Source organism: Pezoporus flaviventris, unplaced genomic scaffold (genome assembly GCF_033815535.1).
Source record: "Pezoporus flaviventris isolate CSIRO_AGI_PZ_B2104156 unplaced genomic scaffold, CSIRO_AGI_Pfla_v1 ptg000007l, whole genome shotgun sequence".
NCBI lineage: Eukaryota > Metazoa > Chordata > Aves > Psittaciformes > Psittacidae > Pezoporus > Pezoporus flaviventris.
The window spans coordinates 28,889,485-28,910,319 of record NW_026892555.1 but is presented as its reverse complement, the minus strand read 5'-3'; the positions used below and the strand labels follow the sequence as shown (position 1 = coordinate 28,910,319).

At 41.8% G+C, this 20,835-nt stretch overlaps 1 protein-coding gene across 1 annotated transcript in view; it reads right to left on the bottom strand.

Moving 5' to 3' along the window:
• ZNF704 (zinc finger protein 704) overlaps window positions 1-20,835 on the bottom strand; it is an 88,331-nt gene that overhangs the window by 3,921 nt on the left and 63,575 nt on the right. The window contains exons 4-8 of the mRNA XM_061448221.1: window positions 15,534-15,766; window positions 11,997-12,097; window positions 9,717-9,978; window positions 5,340-5,444; window positions 202-296 (exon numbers count right to left, since the gene is read on the bottom strand). Of these exons, the coding sequence (XP_061304205.1) occupies window positions 202-296; window positions 5,340-5,444; window positions 9,717-9,978; window positions 11,997-12,097; window positions 15,534-15,766 (796 nt within the window). The remainder of the gene's footprint in view (window positions 1-201; window positions 297-5,339; window positions 5,445-9,716; window positions 9,979-11,996; window positions 12,098-15,533; window positions 15,767-20,835) is intronic.

Here is a 20,835-nt window from a genome sequence, read left to right as displayed (position 1 = left end):
ACTTTACCTCTGATGGGAATGAAAAGCAAAACAGGTCCAGAACGCTTACCTCTGAAGTGCTATAGTAATGAACTGCCCAACAACTGCAGTCGCAGTTGGTGGTGAGGTTTTCTGTTTCTTTGGCCATTGACATCTTATTTACTAAATGTCTTTTGGGTTCTGAGGCTGCTGGTCTGTCAGCAGGAGTTAATGGTGCCATACCTCAAGCCAAATGCTACTCTAGGCGGCGATGAAAGAACTGTGTGGGACTGTTTCTGCTCTCCACTCCCTGCAGGACGATTATGAGTTGGTGAGACCTGTCAATACAAACAAAAAAGCTGCTTACGAAGAACATACACATATGAATGCAGTATCGACACTTTTCCCAGGAAAGGCAATTCATGATGCATAGTGGCAAGGATACCCAGGAGAGGTCATTGTATAACACACACACATAACTTACTGTAGGTCTATTGAGAAAGATGTTCATTTAGCACTAGGTACATTATATTAGCTCCATTGTGTTTTCCTGTTGTATCAGTCATCCTAGCAGAGCAAACCAGAATATAGATCAGCATCACTGCAGGTCTTGTCAATATGGAAAATAATATACTAATTCTTATTTAAGAACTCCGAACGGCTCTTACGAAAACTTGCTCCAATTTAAGCAGAGCAAATAAATGGAAGAATAAACTCCATCCTGTGCTGAGATCAATACCAACAACCCCTTGTGAAACAAAGGGATTTCATGTGCTGCTCCCGTCTGTGAATTGTCACTCTTTGTGGAGACAGCCTTGGGAAAGAGGATTTGCTGCAGGGCAGTTACGATGTGGCCCTCAAAGTTTTAATGGGAGCACAAGGCAGCCCTTCTGATCAAGACTGCTAGCAACACGTACTGCATTATTTCCTTTATTGTGCATTGTGAACCTCCTCAGCAGGTGTCTGTCCTCCTTTGTCAATGCTCCCGAGCAAAGGGCACAGCTCGGTCCTCTGAGACTTTCCAAATAAGCCTCCTGCATGAGCCTGGGGGTTGGTAGCATTATTCGAGTAATCACATAGCATAAAACTTGGCCTTAAATAATTCCTGAATTATTTACTGCCAGGGTCTTATTTTGCTCCTGGGTAAAGGCCACATCTAAAGCATCAGAAAAATTTATGAACACTCATTTTTTGCTGTGTACAGAACAAAAAGCTTCATTTGGGCAGCTGGTGCGTGGAGTCACTGCCTCCTGCAGCGACAGCTGCAGATACTGTCAAGAGTTACCTGCATTGCTGTGACTTCGCTCCTGCCCATTTGAAGTCTCACAGTATTTGGAAGAATGAGAACTGACCTGACTTGAAGAGAGTTACTGAATGTGCTTTGATCCTTGATATAAAGCCTATTTTATAGCTACTCCACAGCAACAAAAAGCTAGTACTCCTAACGGAGTGTGGACACTCTATCAACTTTTACTCTTGGCTGGTAACTACAGAAATTTCTGCTGTAACTCCATGTGCAGCTCACACTGAACTAGTTTAGACCATTACTGATATATGGAATATATCTCCAAAATTTGAAAGAAATTTACTTTCTGCCTCTGCCTGCTTACCATCAGTCATGTTTTGTACATGCAGAGACCACACCAGCTCCTTCTGTCCTATCACTCCAGAATGTCAAGGGCAGCTTGTTGTCTACTGCTTTTTTCCTCTACCTTTTATCAACTTCTCTTGTTTTACTGAAGAATGATTGAAATACTGAAGACAAAATGCAAAGCAGTTACACTTTTCTAGTCTTTGGCATTTACCATACCATGCAGTCTTCTAGTCATTACCAGCAACCAGAGACCTCCAGTCAATTCTTCCAGGGTTTTTTTATATCTACCACTACTAACTGTATTCCTTGGTTATCACTGAATAAAAAAGTACTCTGATGGCCTCCTATGTTATAACCAATTACCCTGAAAGCTTCCAAACACAGAACAGGATTGAGCAGTAATTGTAGCGTGCACACTGTGCCTCCTCTCTCATGCTCCAGAGAGGGTTTCTGCACAATGGTTTGCACAGATTGGCATGCCAAGGCAGCTAAACTGCACTGAAGTTGAGCTGTAGTCCGTTCTGATATGCTCTGCAGCAGGTCTAAACAATACCAGGCAGATGTACTCCTTTGTAGGTGACAGCAGAGAAGATTAAGAGGAGGGTGTGAGAAGGCAACCTTTGCCCTCGGAGGCTTTTCACGTTTGAAGTGTTGTCTAACACAGAAAATTAATGTGGAATGAAAGTGTCTGTTTGAAGCAAGGACCTGGAGTTTCCAGTTACATCTCCTGGGGGAAACTGTGCTTACAGAGAAGATTTGTGATCTGTAAACATCAGGTTATGAAACTTAAAGATCTCTCCTGTTCAACCTTTTGGGGTCTTATGGGCAGGTAAAACAGTATCACACAGCAGAGATCACACTGGCATTAAAGACGACTTCCATCCTACATGACATAAAAGTGGAACTATATGGTGGTTAACTCCTCCAGTACCAAGAGATACAGAATCCACTGCCACTCATCCCACTCACATAATTTAATTCACCCTCCTTCTATATCTCCATGCTGTGCTGTATTTTTTCTTCTAGTTCAGTCTCAAGTGGTACAGCAAACATGAACTTGTCCTTACTGCTACAGAGAAGTACACCCAACAACTCATAGCTGTGCCAACATTCAACCTTCTCTTGCACCTTCAAAGTTATCTTAGGAAAATGGTAAGAAAAAGGGTATTTTCCATTTGCCTTGGGAATCTAACTTATGCATGATTCAGAGCACAAAGCATAAGGACTTTGGAGGCTCCCCTTATTCTCCTCCTTTATGACTACAAGACTTCTAAATAAATGCCTATGGTGTGAGTGGTCAGTGTCACTGAAATGAATGGGAAGACACCTACGGTAAGTGTCAAAAAAACCCCAATCAAAAAAGAAGACTATTTTGTCTGTCTTGTGGACTCAGCTTCTGACATAGAGGTCTAGAAAGAAGCCTGTTCAAAACCAGGATGCAACAGCTTTCTCAGGAATCAGGGACAGAATGGCCCCATTCCCGTATCATCAATAACATCAAGAAATGTGTAGACCTATGCACTTTTGCAAATCTGTAACTAATCCTTTGCTCCTCAGTGGTTTGGCCAGGCCAAAAAAGTGTTGTAGGAAAAAAGCCACTGTAGGAAACTGCTTGAATAAATATTAAGGGTCAGGCAAAAAGTAAAAGTTTAGACTTACTCTCTGAAGTTCCTTTGGGTGCTACAGACGTACATCTAATCTCAGGGACAACCTACATATATAACTGCATGAGTTTATAGTATGCTGGCTCTTTCACATGGTCTAGGCTTAAATGAACCTCGTAAGAGAAGGAAGAAGTCCCCTGACCTATAGCTTTCCTAAAGTAGTTACATCCAGTGTAAGGGTGGGAATTGAGAGAGCCCTTTTTTTATAAAGCAATATCAAATTTACTCTGAAACAAGAAAAACAAAACTTTCATTTAATGTACAGTTATTTAACATCACCTTGCATTTGCACCCTCACATACTGCACGTGATTCTTCACTGCAGGCAAGGCTTAGTAATTCATATATAATCTCACTGATGACAGAAGAGTCAAGTGTGTGCCGACCTAGAAGGCTTTTTTCTTCTTCCCTTTTTTTTTGCTAAACAGCCTATAAATGCTGTTACACAAGAGATATAAAGGCAGTTCATCGGTTCCTTGAGTGGTTTATAATGCTGCCATCACCACTGCTTCCCCAGGCTTTTGTATTGAGATTATTTTGAAATTGTACTTAAATCATTGGCATCTCCATACAGTTCTCAGAGAGTGATCTGGCATTTCTTAAATTCTTTTGAAAACTCTCAACTCTACAGCCACAGATGAAAGTTATTGCTTGAACAAGTAAACTGAACACGTAAGTGTCTAATCCTGTCCTCTTAAGAGTCTGATTTACAATGTGCCTAATTGCATTTTTAGATTCTCAACACTCCTGGTACCAATTTCTGCTACTCCACAGAAGGAGCCAGCTTCATAATTGCTCTGTATCAACCCCACTGTTGTGAAATCAAATTCTCGAGGAACTTTATGGATAGCACGCTCTGTCAAGGCACCCTTGCTGAAATTGCTGGCAGCGTGATGTCTTTTAGTGTTAGTTGCTCCTTGATGGAATTGAATAAATATTCATTGGCAGAGTGCAATGTAATTGATTCAGCCACTGTCATTTTTTATCAGCCCTGCAGGGTGCCACAGCCTCTGCAGAAAATCTCCAAGGTTTGCCAAAAGTTGACAGTAAGAAGCTTTGGAGATTTACTTGGCGAAGAGAAGGGAGGGAAATAGCATCTCTTATTGCCATGTCTAATAGTCGCTGTCAGGATTAAAAAAGCTATATGGTTCTCTAGATGAGCAATGCGCTTTATATATCACACTTTAAAAATTCATAAATTCATGAAGTGTAATAGTAAATGAGATGTTATGATAGCAAAAAGGTTTTTGATTACTGAGTTTCAATTTATACTGAAAAATGCTTTCCAATAAGAATTAGGATACATTACATTAATATTTATTTCTACTCATTATACAGAAGATCTTCCACTACTCATAGTGATTTACATTTACTTTCAGTATTCACATGCTAGGCACTAGAAGGCCCAATCCCTTTGAACTCTCCATAAAGGTTTCTAACTCCCCTTACAGTATACACACCTATATTGCATTGTTTGGGACAAGCAAACATCGTATTTCTGCAGTCCCAGTTATGAAATGAGGCTTTGTACACCAACTTTTTTGAATTTAAAAAAGAGTCAGAGCTGACTTTACCTCTAATACATGCACCTAATACATCTTCATTAGAAAGCTGTCAAACTGAAATACATATTAATATAAAAATGCAGTATGAACTGAACCTATATTCTGTATAAATTTTCTGCTATCAATAGGGTTTATATATATGTAGCCTCCTAGAATCAGACTTTGCATTTCTTCTTATTCTTTCAGTTGCCTTTCAAATATGCTTCATTGTCAAGAGTTCATTGAGGTAACAGCTCTACTGCTTGAATCCAGTTGGCCTGTTAACATAACCATCACCTTGCTGACTTTACATCTAGTTTTGTAAGGAACCTTAGTGGCACAAAAAAGAACACATAGTGCCAGGCTCTGCACCTACCACAATGTTCTTTTGTCAACATATTGTTAAAAGACAAGATACCATATATCCAATTCTCTGCTTGTAGAGACCCAAATATATTTAATTGGTTTCTTTTTGGTATCTGCTATGTCAAATTTACTTTTATCATGAGGCACTGTGAAACAAAACAAAGCCTAAAAAACTTATTCTTTTAATGTCTTTCTTTTTCTGTCATTCACTTACTGGAATGCCGGTGAAGGTAACTGGAGGCGACTGCCAAGAGATGCTAAAGCTACTGCCATTAGGAGTGAATTTTGCTGACCCTGGAATGTTCACTGGAGGAGTTGCCTGTGTGGAAAGAAAATATTATTCCAGTAAGAAGAACCACTTCTCTCCCAAAGCATTTCAAGGGGTCTTTTGCTCCTTGAACCTGTAAATCTACAAGAGACTTTCCAAGGCAGAAAAAACCTGCATGGCAACAAGCATTTTACCCTTCTGAGAGGGAAAATCATGGACAAGCCAGTATGGAAAAGACATAATTACAACTTAAATTTTTTTTTACAGAAACACGATAGCTCTCAGAAGAATCCACGCACAACCCTTTAAAGCCTGATCTGATGAAAACCCATTCAAAATCAAACATCATCTACAAATAACTTAAAATAATGCCAGGTAGCATCAATAAGCAAGGCAGGGTTTAAACTGATGGCAGCCGGTTTAAACGGAAGACTGAATAGTGAGGTTTTCTGGACAACAGATAAATGCTATCTGTTTATCAGATAAATGCTATTAAGAATCATCTCAATTAAAACAGTCTTTCCTATTAAAAACACAGAGCTAAAATTCACCCTTGGGATTCAGAAAACAGCTCTTACACAACTAAGCTAAAGTAAATACTTGACGGATGCCTGGGCCCCTTGAACAATTACGTTCTTCCCATCTGGGGTGCTCAGACTGCTGAGCATCTTTCATCTTGGGCCTTCCCTCTGGTTTTCTCACTGGGCTGTGAGCCCTCAGGAATTCTTCCCTGCCAATTTCTGAATCCCCTTTAATCTACAGAGTCAGAAAATTAATACCTTTGCAGCTACCCTGGGTAACGGTAGCAGTAGCATGAGCAGCCACCATAAACATAGCCTCCCTTTGACTCCTGAATTTCAAGCTGTCACCACAGAAAAGGCTCCTTGCTTTAAACTTCCACAGAACCCGCTCTTAAAAATGAGTTTTACTTCTGCCTTCAGGTTGCCTGTGCCTGACAATAATGCAATACACTTCAGAAGTGTTTGTGTTTGGGGCTGCTGAAATTATCTCACCACTTCAGGGAAGAGTGCTTCCCTGAGCCACCACCAGGCAGAGAGGAGTGATGACAAACCACAGCCTCCTAGTAGCCATTAAAGATAATCTTCAGAGTAAACAAGTGTTGATGCAATCCCTGCAGTCTCCCCAGGGCAGAGAAACCAAGACCACTGGATGCCTCTGTCTGTGGCAGCGATGCTCTGCAGGCTGCTGAGCCTACCGACATCTCCAAGAGAATCCACCCAGACATATGGAACAAACATCAACTGAGCTCCATAATACACAAAAACTCTGCTGAAAGGCATCAAGAGAAATCTGGCAACACCAAATGGTACCAGTAGCGCAGTAGCGCTGCATCACAACCTTGATCAAATGGGAAGGAGTGACTGACCACAGCGCTCCCACCAGAAAGAACTGGAGGGTGCTTGGTGGACAGCGAGGTGGCACTGCCTCCGCTCATCACCCTTTGGGTTGTCAGCTCAAAGCTGTGATCAGCAAAGTGACTTCCTCACCTATTTGAATAAGACCTGCAAGGGAAACCCTAGATGCTGGAAGAGCCCAGCTGTAGTTCCTCTGTAGCAAAATCTAACAGGTACGGGCAGTAGTTTCATAATGACACGTCAGGAAGTTTAAAACTGCCATAATTTGTTTCCTAAAATGCCATGGTGCTCAAACCTTTTGATCTGTTACCTATTGTTAAGATCACCCAGTCATGTAAGCATATCTTTGTACTGTTGACATCTCCCAAGTTTATTACAGTATTTGTGTAGTACCCAAGTGATTTAATGAAAATGAGATCAGGCACCAAAACAGCTTTTTATTCAGCTCCACTAATAACATTCAGTAGCTCCTTCAAAATAACTCAGTGCTGTTCTCCCTGACTCCCCAGCTCTCTCACCTACACTACATTTAATCTCTACCCTAAAAAATACTGCTTAGATGCTGTAAGATAAAATGCTCTCCTCAAATCCACAGGGATTTGTTCTTCTGTACTGCCTCTTTGTTGTTTACAAAGCTACCTTGTTCAAAGAAGATGTTAGACTCTTCTCGCATAATCTTTCTTTGGGGTTCCTCCATTGCAGTTCACCTCATTTGCTGTACTTTCCACATTTTCTTCATTTATTCTAAATCCTTCCTCCTCCATAGAAGTGGGTCAGAGAAGAAAGTCAGGACGTGCCTGCACTTTATACTTTTTCTTACTACAGATAGTACATTCTCATGTCGTACAGGAAATAGCAATTAACAGATCTGGTTTGGATTCTTGTGACCCAGCTTTGGATTCTGCATTTTTTCCCCTTTTTTAACAGGAATACTGGGATTCCTGTTAACATAATTCAGCCTCCTTTATCTGAGTTCATTGAGCTGTGAATTTTGCCTTTTCACTCTCAATGAAGTAATAGCTACTTTCATGCTCTCATTCCCATGAGATATGACCTTCACCGCTACATTCTGTCCTGGGTTCAGCAGTAGCAGTCATGTTTCTCCTTCTTGGTAGCTGGTGCAGTGCAGTGTTTTGACTTTCAGCTCGGGAACAGAGCTGATAACAAGGATGTTTTGGTTTGGCCAAGGACTTTGTGAGCCTCATGCTCTGCCAGGGAGGAGGGGAAGCTGGGAGGAAGCAGAGACAGGACACCTGACCCAAACTGACCAAAGAGCTATTCCATACCACAGCACGTCATGCCCAGGATGTAACTGGGAGTTAGCCGGAAGGGCTGGGAGTCTGCAGGGTTGGAGGAGGTATCGGTCGGTGCTTGGTCGGGCTGAGGGGGGCAAGTTATCGGTTGGCTGGTGCTGAGGTGTTGTATTCTCTTCCCTTGTTATTTCCTTTATCATTGTTATTACTGGTGGTAGCAGTAGTGATCTGTGTTATATCTTAGTTACTAAACTGTTCTTATCTCAACCCGTGGGAGTTGCATTCTTTTGATTCTCCTCTCTGTCCCTCCGAGAGCAGGGGGAGGTCAAGAAAGGGGGGGAAGTGAGCGAACGAGTTACCTGACTGGGTTTAAACCACGACAATTCCCATTCGATATTTTCAGGTTTGATACGGATAATACAAGAAGTAAAAAAAAGTTTTGAAATTCTGCACGACTCACCCCAGCAAGCAAACTGCAGGAAATATGATGGTATGTTATCACCTTCTCTTCTAGTCCATTAAGTCCTATTTGAACTGCAATTTCCTCACACAAGTGCTTTACTCAAAGGCTGCTTATAAAAAAGAATCAAGTAAGCCTCCAAGTTGCAGGGGAGACTGTCGCTACTGCACATCCCAAATGAAGTAAGACTCTTCTCAGCAGCTTAGACTTGCAGGGCTTAAGCTAGACTTAAAGTCTTTCTCCTAGCTGGCTTGATCAGTCCCCAAGTTGGTGTGATACCTGATGCAACTCCCACCTGAGATGCCAAGCTTCCACCTATGCTTTCTGCCATGCAAGAGAGCCTGAAACAACCCTGAGAGCTCTGTGTGGTTCCCTCTCTGTGGTGCCTTTTTTAGTGGGTCTGCTTCAGACACACAACAAAAAGGTTTCAACTGTACAATGCTGTATATAAAGAATTAGTCCTTCTGATAAATTTAACAGAGTCCAGTTCTCCAGTGAATACGCAGGTCACAGACCACACTACTTCAAAGCCTTTTTTCGTCTTTTCTCATATGGTATCCAGACGAAAATGTGTCAAGCTTTAGTGCACTTTTAAAATTAATGTTTTCTGTCTGAACTTGGAAGTTTTGGGAACAACAGGTTTTGAATCTGATTGGATTTTTGCTATTTGCAAAGCATTAGCTGTAAGAGTAGGAGGATACGATATATGCCTTTTCATTCATCCTTCCCTGCTTCATATATGAAAACTGACATCTCACACTGTACAAATAAAGGAAACTAATTTCCTGGCATCCCTTGAGTACTTGCCAACAGCACAAGCAGAGCTGAAATGAAGACTCTGGGAGGGATTCAGCTGACTAAGAGTTTTTACAGTGCAGGACACCACATCTGAGCACGTCACCTTGGGCTCTCCTTATCGTCAGTGAAGAATTAACTGAGGTAGGCAATGACAGAGCAGCTCTTTTCAGCCTTAAGTATGCATCTGAGTGTGGCTGGATAAATAGCACCCCAATACTCACTGGCTATGGTGGGAGCACAAACAACTAGCTCAGAAGCAGACATCTAAATTTAAATGAGACAAACCTCTTGAACTGCCCTGAAAACCTTTCAACCTTTCAAATTTTTGACCTAAAACTAGACTTGGCTTTTTAAATTCCGAACACTGTGATCTGACATTTCTTTATGCATTAATGGCATTAGTGTAATCAGCTGAGTTTGCTCTCACTGGCGTTACCTGGTAAGCATGGTCCGTGTGTACGAGGTAGAGGTTGGTAGGAGCTGAGCGGCTCAGAGGTGTCATCAATTTAGTCTCAGTTTTGGCACAGGAAGTTTCGGGACGGACTGCATCTTGGGTAGGAAAGGCAGGAGGAGATGCTAAAGATGGAGAGACTGGGGAAAGACTGCTTAAACCATCAGCTACTGAGTCCGTATTGAGCCTGATTTCTGTGTAGTAAAAATCCTCCTCTCCATCACTGTAGTCAGACTCTCCTACACGTCTGTATCAAGACAAAGAATGAAAGACTGATTAAATGAAAGCAAGAACCCCACGGTAAATTTTAAGATCTAGATACATGAGCAAATATAATCATACTGTCAATAAACTACTATTCCCAGTTTCAACACTACCTACTTTATCAGCAATCTGACTGCAGGAGAGGGGAAGAGGAAGAGAAAATCATCTCGTCTGAGAGGAAAGAAGAATTAGATTTTTTCCCCTCTGTGTTCTTCACGACTAATTTTTTGACCTTAAAGTAGATGTTTAACTTCTGTGCTTCAGCTTGAATATCAGCTTCTCATTCCTAACTACTGAAGTTAACAAGAATCTCAGTGTACTTTGACTTCAGAAAGACAAAGCAGTCACAGAAGGACAGGAAAAGATAAAAAACATGGACAAGATATACTTCACTAATGTCATAGCATACAGTATGTAATCTTATCATAGGTTACTTAATTAAACCACATATAGTCATGGCTGTGGTTCACCATAACCTTTCTGGCATAACAGAAGAAGCTGCTAGCAGTCTCACCATGCAACTCCTTCAGACACAGGCAGAAAAGGGACATATATCAGTTTGCTTGCCAGTGTAAGACTTTCTGGTCCTGCTCTCCAGAAGCAGAATTACTGAAGGAGGAAATGTAAAAGGTTTAACTGCCCCTGCATCCCTGGCACTATCTGCTGTGTATTTGAGTGCAAGTGCTAGAAGCAATAGCTCTCAGTAGGCTACAGGTCCATTTTGAAGTTCAAAACAAACCACGCTCTTAGCACATTAATAATCCACAGGCTATACAGAGGTAACTCACAGCTCATACATCCGTATTTTCTCCTGAATCTTCCATATGGGAAATCTGAGAGCCCTAAAAATCCTCCAGGCTGCATATCCATATCAGGGCTGAACACTGGTCCTCTCCTTTTCCAGGCAAGCACCACAAAACCAGCGCCTAACCAGTTGTTTAGCCTGCTTGCTCTAATACCTCTCTCTGTGGTTCTCTCACCACCTTACCCAGCAGAACTTGTTGAGAGACCATGTGTTCACCAGTTTGAAAGGCTCTACCAGAAGTACTATACATCAAACTGCAGTCACATTCACCAAAGCTCCTCTTTCAGGCAAAGTTACAAACTCTAAATTCCAGAGAAGTTCTGCTGTTTACTTCTCCAACTTCTGTGCCCAAAAAAGGATCTCCCCATAATACACAGGACAAAGCAACACCCATAATGCTATTTTGAGAGACATTTTGTGTTTCTGATTACTTCACTCTTCAGATCATATCAGCAATTACTATGCCCTTTGCAAGACTCTCCTGAGCTCTGCACTAGACTACTTCCTCATGGTCACTTAAGTTTTAAGCACTGGGTAACAGACTACACAACAGAGATGCATTTTCACGTACCTAACAGCTGAAGACCATGAGTCCCCACTGTAAATACAGATGAGACAGCTAGGTCACTCAGCAAACTGCGCTGGAGATTTCAGTTGCAAACTAAACCTCTGAAACAAGCTTGTGTCACACAAGATTTGTCTGCTTTTGCTCCTAGTACAAGTAACATACACACGGAATTGCAATTCAGTTTCTTGTGTTTCTTAGGGGGCTTGTTTGGAGGTTCTTTTGGTATTTGACTCAGAACTAGCTCAAGCACCTGATCTGATGTGATGTGGATGGAAAGTATTAGTGCAAGACCCTGAAACTTACTGTTTTTCACACCACATCAGCCTGGACATGACGTGCAGAGAGCTGCACTAGATACGCAGTAAATGCCACTGAGTTGTGTGGCCATTATTAGGGCAGTGCAGTGACTTAGAGCTGTATGTGATCTAGGAAAGGTCACAAAAATTCAGGAAAGAAAGTGCCTCACCGTAGAGTAAGTTCTTGCTCACCTTGATGAGCCACTCCACAATTTCCTCAGGAACCCAGGGATCTGAGACAGAATAGCCAAGGGCAATCTAGATCATCTCCCCAGCCAAGTGCGACTGCTCCCTTTCTATATCAGATCTTTCTGAAGAGACTGCTTTCTTACCCAAGGTGAATGGTCCGTATGTGTTTCTGAATCCCTGCAGCTGTGCTCAGTACCTTCCCACAGTTTTTCCACAGGCATTTGAACATCACCTTCATGGAGTTCTGAAAATTATGAGTAAAGCAACGTTAGTCTTATGGAATATAGAACAAAACCCAAACCGCCCCAAACAGATACACAGTTACAAAACACTGTGAAGGTTCAGAGTCTCTAATTCCAAATCTGTAATGATGTAAGAGTCTCTGTCAATAGGCTCATCCTACTGAACTCAGCAGAATCCCAGTGAAAAGCTGCAGGAGCAGCTTGTGAGAAAACTTCATCTCTCTCTACTCTTTGGCACAGCGTTTTCATTTGCAAGTTCCAGTTTCTGTCTACCCACTAAAGGAGACAGATGATATAAAAACTTCCAACACTTCTTTGGAGCCTTTCAAAGAACAGCTGATGAGGACTTCTCACTTCATGCAAAGCATCTTCTTAAATTAAGATCTTCCTAAAGCAAACTCTTATGAATATTTCTGCTTGTGAATTTTGCAACACATAAAAAATACTGTGCCAGGAAACTGTAGCTTCTGCTGTGACAATATTCACCCATGAGTTGGCAAAACCTGCTCTGATTTCATTCAGAAGCTGCTGTGACCCCTACTTGGACAAGAGAGTGAGAAGCCATCTGGCAGTGTTCAACGTTTTAAACAGAATACATGTATAATGTAATTTTAATATTCTTCTTATATTATTTAATATGACTTCATTGGCCTAAACTGAGTTATCACTGATTTGGAGCACAGCCAACAAGGATGTAAGCAGCCCCATCTTCAATATTTTGAAGACTCTAGAGAAAACCAGTCTTAATTTAAAGCCCAGTATGTGGTAACAAACAATGAAGATGTTGCAGAACTGTATAGACTTTTTTAAAGCAATTTCTACCACAAAACCATACTTTATGAATTTTAAGAAAATAATATTTACTTCTCAAAAATAATTTTCTCTATTATTACAGAACACATTATTAAAAAGAGGAAGACTTCAAAATATTTATTACTGTCTTATAATTTTAGTTACATGTAAGATTAAATGAACATTTTCATATAATGCTCAACTGAGAAAAACAAGGAGGGAACAAGCACATCCTGAAGAGTTAAATACATGGCTTCACTGTGTCTTGAACAAAAGTTTTTTAGTTTGGACACTTTGGACCATTGGAACCACATGGTAGTTTCAGCATTTGCTAGAAAGATGATGATAAGAAAATAATTGTAACAAACCTCAGCTGATGGACTTTAAGCTGACTGTAGCAGCATGTTCTCATTGTTTCTTGGCAGTCTAACACCTCTTTGGAAGTACAGATGCTAAGGGCTTTAAGATTTGAGGCACCTGATCAAACTGTTTGTATGAAAATCTTCTACCCTGGAATAAGTTGCACGTGAATCCCCTCTGTAATTTTTTAATCTAACAATACGAGTGCCATTCAAATAGATACAGAACTCCTTTTTTTTTACCTAAATATAACCTATCTAGCAATCTTCATAAATACATTTCTTACTTTTATAATATAATACTAAATACTGTCATCATCTCAAAACCTTACAACCAACCACCAGCCACAGTGACAAGATGAAGACTACACTTATCATTTACATCTTGAGAATCCCATATCACTTTGTGAACACCATGTGCATCTTTGTGAACACAGAGTGGCTTAACATCCATCTCCAGTTTGAAGGCAAAACCTGTCTCCTAGCTGCACTGTGTTTCTGGTTTTACTGTCAGTGCTACAAGTCTGCAAAACCCCATGGTTTTTAATGTAACCAAATGAAATCTCACTCAGTAGAAATACAGAACATAAACTATGCTTCCATTTCTGACTAGTCCAAAAATAGCCTAATCTGGCTTAAGGTTTTACTTAAGAAAACAATGGAACACAAATGTTTTGGTGAGGAACAACTACATTAGTGGAAACTTCTAAGCAAACAAATTTCTTCACAGGAAGTGCTTGCAAACATGACATTTTCCAAACATGAAATGGAAGAAACTTTAATGAGGAAAAGTGAGGTTATCAATTGCTCTGTTTCCAGGTTTATTCCTGATGACTTTTGCAGCCCTGAAGAAGAAATAACCTGAACATTTTTATTTCAGCTTCTAAACATGTAAAGCTGTACTCAGATAAAGTACCATGCTGGGGCCAGAATAAAAAAACCTGCAGGAAACACAGTTCATTTATAAAACAAAGTTTGGCAGGTAATGTCATTATTTATCTAATTCAAACATTTGCAATACAGAGCAAAATCCCTGCCAACCAGAACAGACAGTGTAATAGATCTGTGGTGGGTACATAAATAGAAATATTATAAGACAACTTAGAAAACAATGAAGATGGCAGCTGCAAACCCATCTGTCTCATCACAGCCGAGCAGTAAGTGATGCTAGCAAGCTGAACTTTAACTGAGAAGTATGAGGCAAACCGGCACACTTCTGCATTCCTACTCCTCCTGTCTCACAACCCCCAAGAATTATCTCTTTATTTTAACAATCAGCTCTAACTTCTAATTAATTATAACAAAATGTCCTCCAAAATAGTTTTGTTTTTTTTTTTCTCCTCTTTAGCAAGAAACACAAACATTTCCCACTCCTCTCCCACAGACAAGGGCAGAACACTGTGGGTCAGCAAACAAGCAACTTCTGGAGCAGAGGGATAAATCTGAACAGGTTTAAACAATCACTAAAACTTCTTCCTGCTGGTGATGAAGCAATTAACTGTCTCAGACTGAGCCAGAAACAGCCACTAAGGAGAACAAATTCTCTGCTTGGTCTCCTTACAAAAAGCCCTTTTACATCTTGCTATGTAAATTCTGTCCTGTTGTGTTGGGAGGGAAGGAAACTTGGACTAGTGCCACCTCTTTGTTTCCTTTTTCTTTGAGAAGAGCTTGCTTGTTAGTGGAACAGTTCTTTTTGGGGGTTAGTTTTGGCCTTTTTTTATGCTGTGGTTCATTTAATCTGCTTTTGCACTCCTACCAAGGATAAACTTGACCAGTATCAAAAGCCATCAGGTTTGACCTCTTTCCTTTTTTCACTCCATATGTTTGTGCAGAGAAAGCTCCACAGTATTAAGGTATCTGACATGCTATCAGACAAACAGCACTTCCAGGGAACAAGAAATATTAAGGCCATATCCCATTTTTGTGATAACATTAACATGTAAAGGCTGCCTGTTGCATCCTGCATACAAAGGATTTGCCAAAACAGGACAGAAATCCCTTGGACGGCCAGAGGCAACACCTGGAAATCACTCTAGTGCTTTCTGAACAGGAGGATCTGTACAACCTCACCATCTGCCAGCAAGTATGCAGTACTGATGGCACTATATGTGTGCAGAGGTGACAAGGTTGAACAAGACAGAGTGACTAAACCAAGTATCTACACCAACTGGATGCCACGAGGGACAAGAATACAGAGTTGTTAGGGTGACTGGTTCCTTTCTCACAGCAAAATAAGTCTACCAACATCCTATCTCCCCATGGGTATGGAATTTAATATGAGGCTAACCTTTCTCTTCCTAGGAATGGGTTCATCAAAGAGAAGGTTGCTTGTTTCGGCTTCGTCAATACCATCATCTGTCTGGGAAGGTGTCCGAAAAGCTTTGAAGCTATCAGCTGACAGAGGTGGAGATGGGGTGGATGGGTTGGACTGGTCACTGGGAGCATTCCAGCTCCAGTATCCACTGCTGCTGGTACTAGAAGGCACAAATCCTCCTTCCTTCCAAGATCCATTTATGGATTCTGTCAAGGACAACAACAGCCATCATTACAACAGTATGTGCTAGGGCTAAGGAACTCTTAACTTACGCTTAGATGCCATATTGGTAATTAACTGTATGTTCAATAAAGAAAAGCAAAAGTGTTGGAAGTAGAGAGGGGAACGACATCTGTCCTACTGCATATAAATTATATATTCCACACTTGATCTTTCATAAAAAGTGAAACAACAAAACTAAAACCAAGCAACATTTTCCCCAAAAGAAATGCTGGGTTTGGAAAAATAACCTATTCTGGAGCATAAACTGCACTAAGCAGTCAGATACTGCATGCACCCTCAAGGAAAAACATTCAAATACATCCTCAACTTTCAACAGGAACATGGGACGCTGGTGGGGCATCAGAGCAAGCTCTAAGCCACTGCATGGACAACAGGAGATCCCCTGGGAAGGGGACATACACTCTGAGTTCCAGGGCACTAAGTAGATCTGCAAAACCACGATACAACACCCCAGTAGACACCAAAGAAAACCATAATTAACACTCTGTTATCTCATAATCCCCCATTGCACACACCTCTGCATAACCTGAATGCCTAAACGAGGTGGAAAGTATCCTTAGATGGATATCCCTTTGTCTTCATACAGGTGCATCATTAAGAATGTGGTTTCAGAAGTAGGAGACACAGATGCTGGATCACCTCCACACCTACTTGCTGGAGGAACCCCCTCCTCCATGCAGCCGTGGCAAGCAGACACTTCAACTAACATGCTACTCTACAACATGGTGGGTGACAGTAACATTTGCATGTCACTCTTCCCAATCCCTAAAGGGGTTTTGCCAGGAAAGGATTATGTAGATCATCAGCTCAGCAAAGGCATGGCTGGAATGTGTCCAGAAGTGCAACCACGGGTGGCTCTGCCTGAAGCTTCAGGTTCTTACAGGGCTCGGGCACATGTGCAAGGATAGCTTAGGTGCAGCTTCTCCCTAACTCAGGCACTGGAAACTTTTCCCAATGACACCATATTGTGCAATACCCAACTTTGGAATTGGCAGGCGAATAACATCTTATCTCTTTGTGAAACATTATTTAAGTGTGAGACAGGAGTCTTTTCAAGCCAGCACCTGCCTTGAAGAGTTCTGCAGAAGTCACTCCTTCATTCCTTCTCAGTTTCTTACAAATTTAACTCATGACATCAGCAAGAAAATAATTTCCACCACCTGCTACCAAAAGCTTAACCCAAACCAATGATTTTTTTTCCTTTCTCCTAATTCAGTTGATTTTGGTTTAAACCCTTAATCATTAACATCAGCTGCTAACAAAACAGAACACAGTGCTCCATCATCTAAACACATGCATAAAAATGGCCCCATACTTACACAGAGCATAAATACAATCTCCTCCTGCCCTCCCAGATTCCACTTTGGAAAAGGACATAAATATTTCTGGTACCTACTGAGTTAACGCATGAAAATGTCACGCTTTGTTTCATGATTACAGCATTCATGTGACTGTAATGGCGGTGGGTTTTGGTTTTGTAAGTATTTGTACTTGAGTCTTGTGCCAAAGCCAAGCAGTACATCTGGCATCAACTTGTGACCTTAGCCTAGGTTAAAATGTCCATTTCTTCAGAAAAGCAAAGGAAACAGCACTCCTTCAACTACTACTTTCTGACACACTTATGGTGATATTTCATATTCTCAGGGTTTACAGCTTCTCCTCAACTTGCTGAGAAAGAGATGTAAATCAAGAATATGTTTAAAGTAGTACACAAAAGACTGAATACAGCTGACAACAGGAAAAAACAAACACTGGTTCTCATTAATACTAACAAATCTATCAATATAAATAAATTTAAAATATAAATAAATGTAACTTACTCTTATTTGGGGGCTCTTTTCACTTTGCTGGAGTTGCGTGAAAGAGAACCAGACCAAATATTACTCAGCTGCAGGGAAACAAGGGCCAAACTCTGATACAGTTTACATGGGTGATCATCCCCAGTAATTCCAGCACAGATCAGACTTTAACACTATATGCTAATGTTATCTCTTTATACTTTTAGGCAAAATTCCATTTGTTTAAACAAATATTCCTTTAATTTCACTGCTACTTACTGCCCCTTTTTAGAAAAGGACGTAGACAGAATTAATCATTAGTGCATTTGTAGCTCATATTACTAAGATCAGAGCCTACCCTTGCAACACCACATGAGCTTTAAATTATCAAATCTTTACACTTTAAGTCTTCTATTAAGTCTTCACTCAGGATATTCAGGGAGAAGGTGCCCAGAAACAGCTTCAAAATCTTGCCTGCGACTACTGAAAACACATGTATTACTTTCTCAGGCTAGTCTTCCCAGATTCAGAGAAACAGACAAGCTATGTGAAGACATATCAAAGAGCCTCAGACTGCATGAAGAAGTATCAAAGGCAGTTAACAGCTACCATTTACCTATTAGCAATTCAAAAGGACTTGTTTGGAACATCTTTCCAACCAACAGGTGCTAGCTAATGTGCACTGCTGCTCCTGACAAGTGTTGTCTGCTCAAACTGTCTACAGTGGCAGATACTGCCTTGCCCCACAGCAGAGCAGCTCCCTCTGAACAAAGATGCAACATGGGACATGCGCGTGCCTCTGCCACTCCAAATCCCTGCCTGGCACATCAGCACAGATCCACCTTTATCTGTGGCTCTGGCTGTGGCGGAGCATCTGGAGAACAGGTTTGTTTTACCCTTCCACCGGCCTTCCCTCTGGGCTGGCAACCTCCAGCCCTGAGGCAGGATGGTCACTGGGGATGTTACTACTGGAAGCTTCCCAGGGCTCCTCTGAGCAGTGGCACTCCTTAAATACGTCTTGTTTTCAGCACTGAAAAGCACAGAAACAGGAGCCGTGGGTGTTCATGGTTCTAATACAAGCTAAATGTTTTGTGGAAAGAAATGGAAAAAACACACAATTTGTCCAAAAATCTTTAAATCTGGGACATTTGGTATGAATACCTTGTAAGAACACTACTCACTGGACTGCCTCTGCTTCCATGAAGAACTGTAAAGACTACTTCCCTATTAGTTTGTATCTGTAAGTATTCCTTAAAGTCCTCTGATTATTTACAGTTGGAGGGCATATAGTGTCTACTTAAGAGTTACATGTGAGTAAGAAAAGCAAGAGCCACACAATGCTGAGAGATCCTAACAAGGGTGTCCTAATTTAAACTATTTCCTAAAATATAACATTTTAAACATTTTTTGTAACTCCAGCCAAGCTTGCCAGATTCATTATATTTGATTACCAATCACATTATTACCACTAACTTTTTAGATTTTTTTTTTTTGTGTGTGTCTTCTGCTATACCATGAGTAGTCTTTTAAGAAATTATGGATGTGATCTGTAATTGACCTCGTGCTCACCAACAGGGAGGGGCTGGTTGGAAATGTGACGCTCCAGGGCAGCCTTGGGTGCAGCAATCATGAGATGCTCGAATTTGAGATCCTCAGGACAGTGAGAAGAGAGTGAAGCAAGCTCACTGCCCTGGACTTCAAGAGAGCAGACTTTGGCCTCTTCAGAAACCTGCTTAGTAAGGTTCCACGGGATACAGCCTAGAGGGCAGGGGGGCCAAAGACTGCTGGTTGATATTCAAGGGTCACCTGCTACAAGCTCAGTAGTGTTGCGTCCCGACCAGAAGGAAGTGCAGCAGGAGGGCCAGGAGACCTCCTTGGATGGATAAGGAGTTGCTGAGGAAAATCTGAAGGAAAAAAGAGGCTTAAAAAAGGTGGAAGCAAGTACAGGCGGCCTGGGAAGAATACAGGGATGTTGTCTGGGAAGCTAGGAACCTGGTTAGGAAAGCTAAGGCCCTGTTAGAATTAAACTTGGCTAGGGATGTGAAAGATAACAGGAAGGGATTCTATAGGTACACTGTGAATAAAAGACAGACTAGGGACAATGTGGGCCCTCTCCAGAAGCTATCAGAACTGGCTACCCTGGATTTGGAGAAGGCTGAGGTTCTGGATGACTTCTTTGCCTCAGTCGTCATTGGCAAATGCTCTGACCACACCACCCAAGCCCTGGAAGGCAGACACAGGGACTGTGAGAAAGAAGACCTTGCGCCCACTGTAGGAGAGGATCTGGTTCAAGACTATCTTAAGAACCTGAACGTGCACAGGTTCATGGGACCTGATGAAATCCATCCGCGGATCCTGAAGGAGCTGGGGAATGAAGTTGCTAAGCCACTGGCCATCATATTTGAGAAATCATGGCAGTCAGGTGAAGTTCCCAATGACTGGAAAAAGGGAAATATAACCCCCATTTTCAAGAAGAATGGATGACCCGGGGAATTACAGACCAGTCAGTCTCACCTCTGTGCCTGGCAAAATCTTGGAGCAGATTCTCCTGGAAAGCATGCTAAGGCACATGAAAAACAACAAGGTGCTTGGTGACAGCCAGCATGGCTTCACTAAGGGGAAATCCTGCCTGACCAATTTGGTGGCCTTCTATGATGGGGCTACAGAACTGATGGACAGGGGTAGAGCAGTTGATGTCATCTACCTGGACTTGTGCAAAGCGTTCAACACTCTCCCGCATGACATCCTTGTCTCTAAATTGGAGAGACATCAATTTGATAGGTGGACCACTCGGTGAATAAAGAACTGGCTGGGCGGCCGCGCGCAAAGAGTTGTGGTCAGTGGCTCAATGGCCAGCTGGAGACCAGTAACGAGTGGTGTCCCTCAGGGATGGGTGTTGGGACCCGTCTTGTTCAACATCTTTGTTGCTGACATGGACAGTGGGATTGAGTGCGCCCTCAGCAAGTTTGCCGATGACACCAAGCTAGCTGTGTGGTTCGGTTGATACCCTGGAGGGAAGGAATGCCATCCAGAGGGACCTTGACACACTTGTGAGGTGGGCTGATGGCAACCTCATGAAGTTTAACCATGCCAAGTGCAAGGTCCTACACCTGGGTCGGAGCAATCCCAGGCACAGCTACAGGTTGGGCAGAGAGGAGATTCAGAGCAGCCCTGCAGAGAAGGACTTGGGGGTGTTGGTCGGTGAGAAAATGAACATGAGCTGGCAGTGTGCACTCACAGCCCAGAAAGCCAAC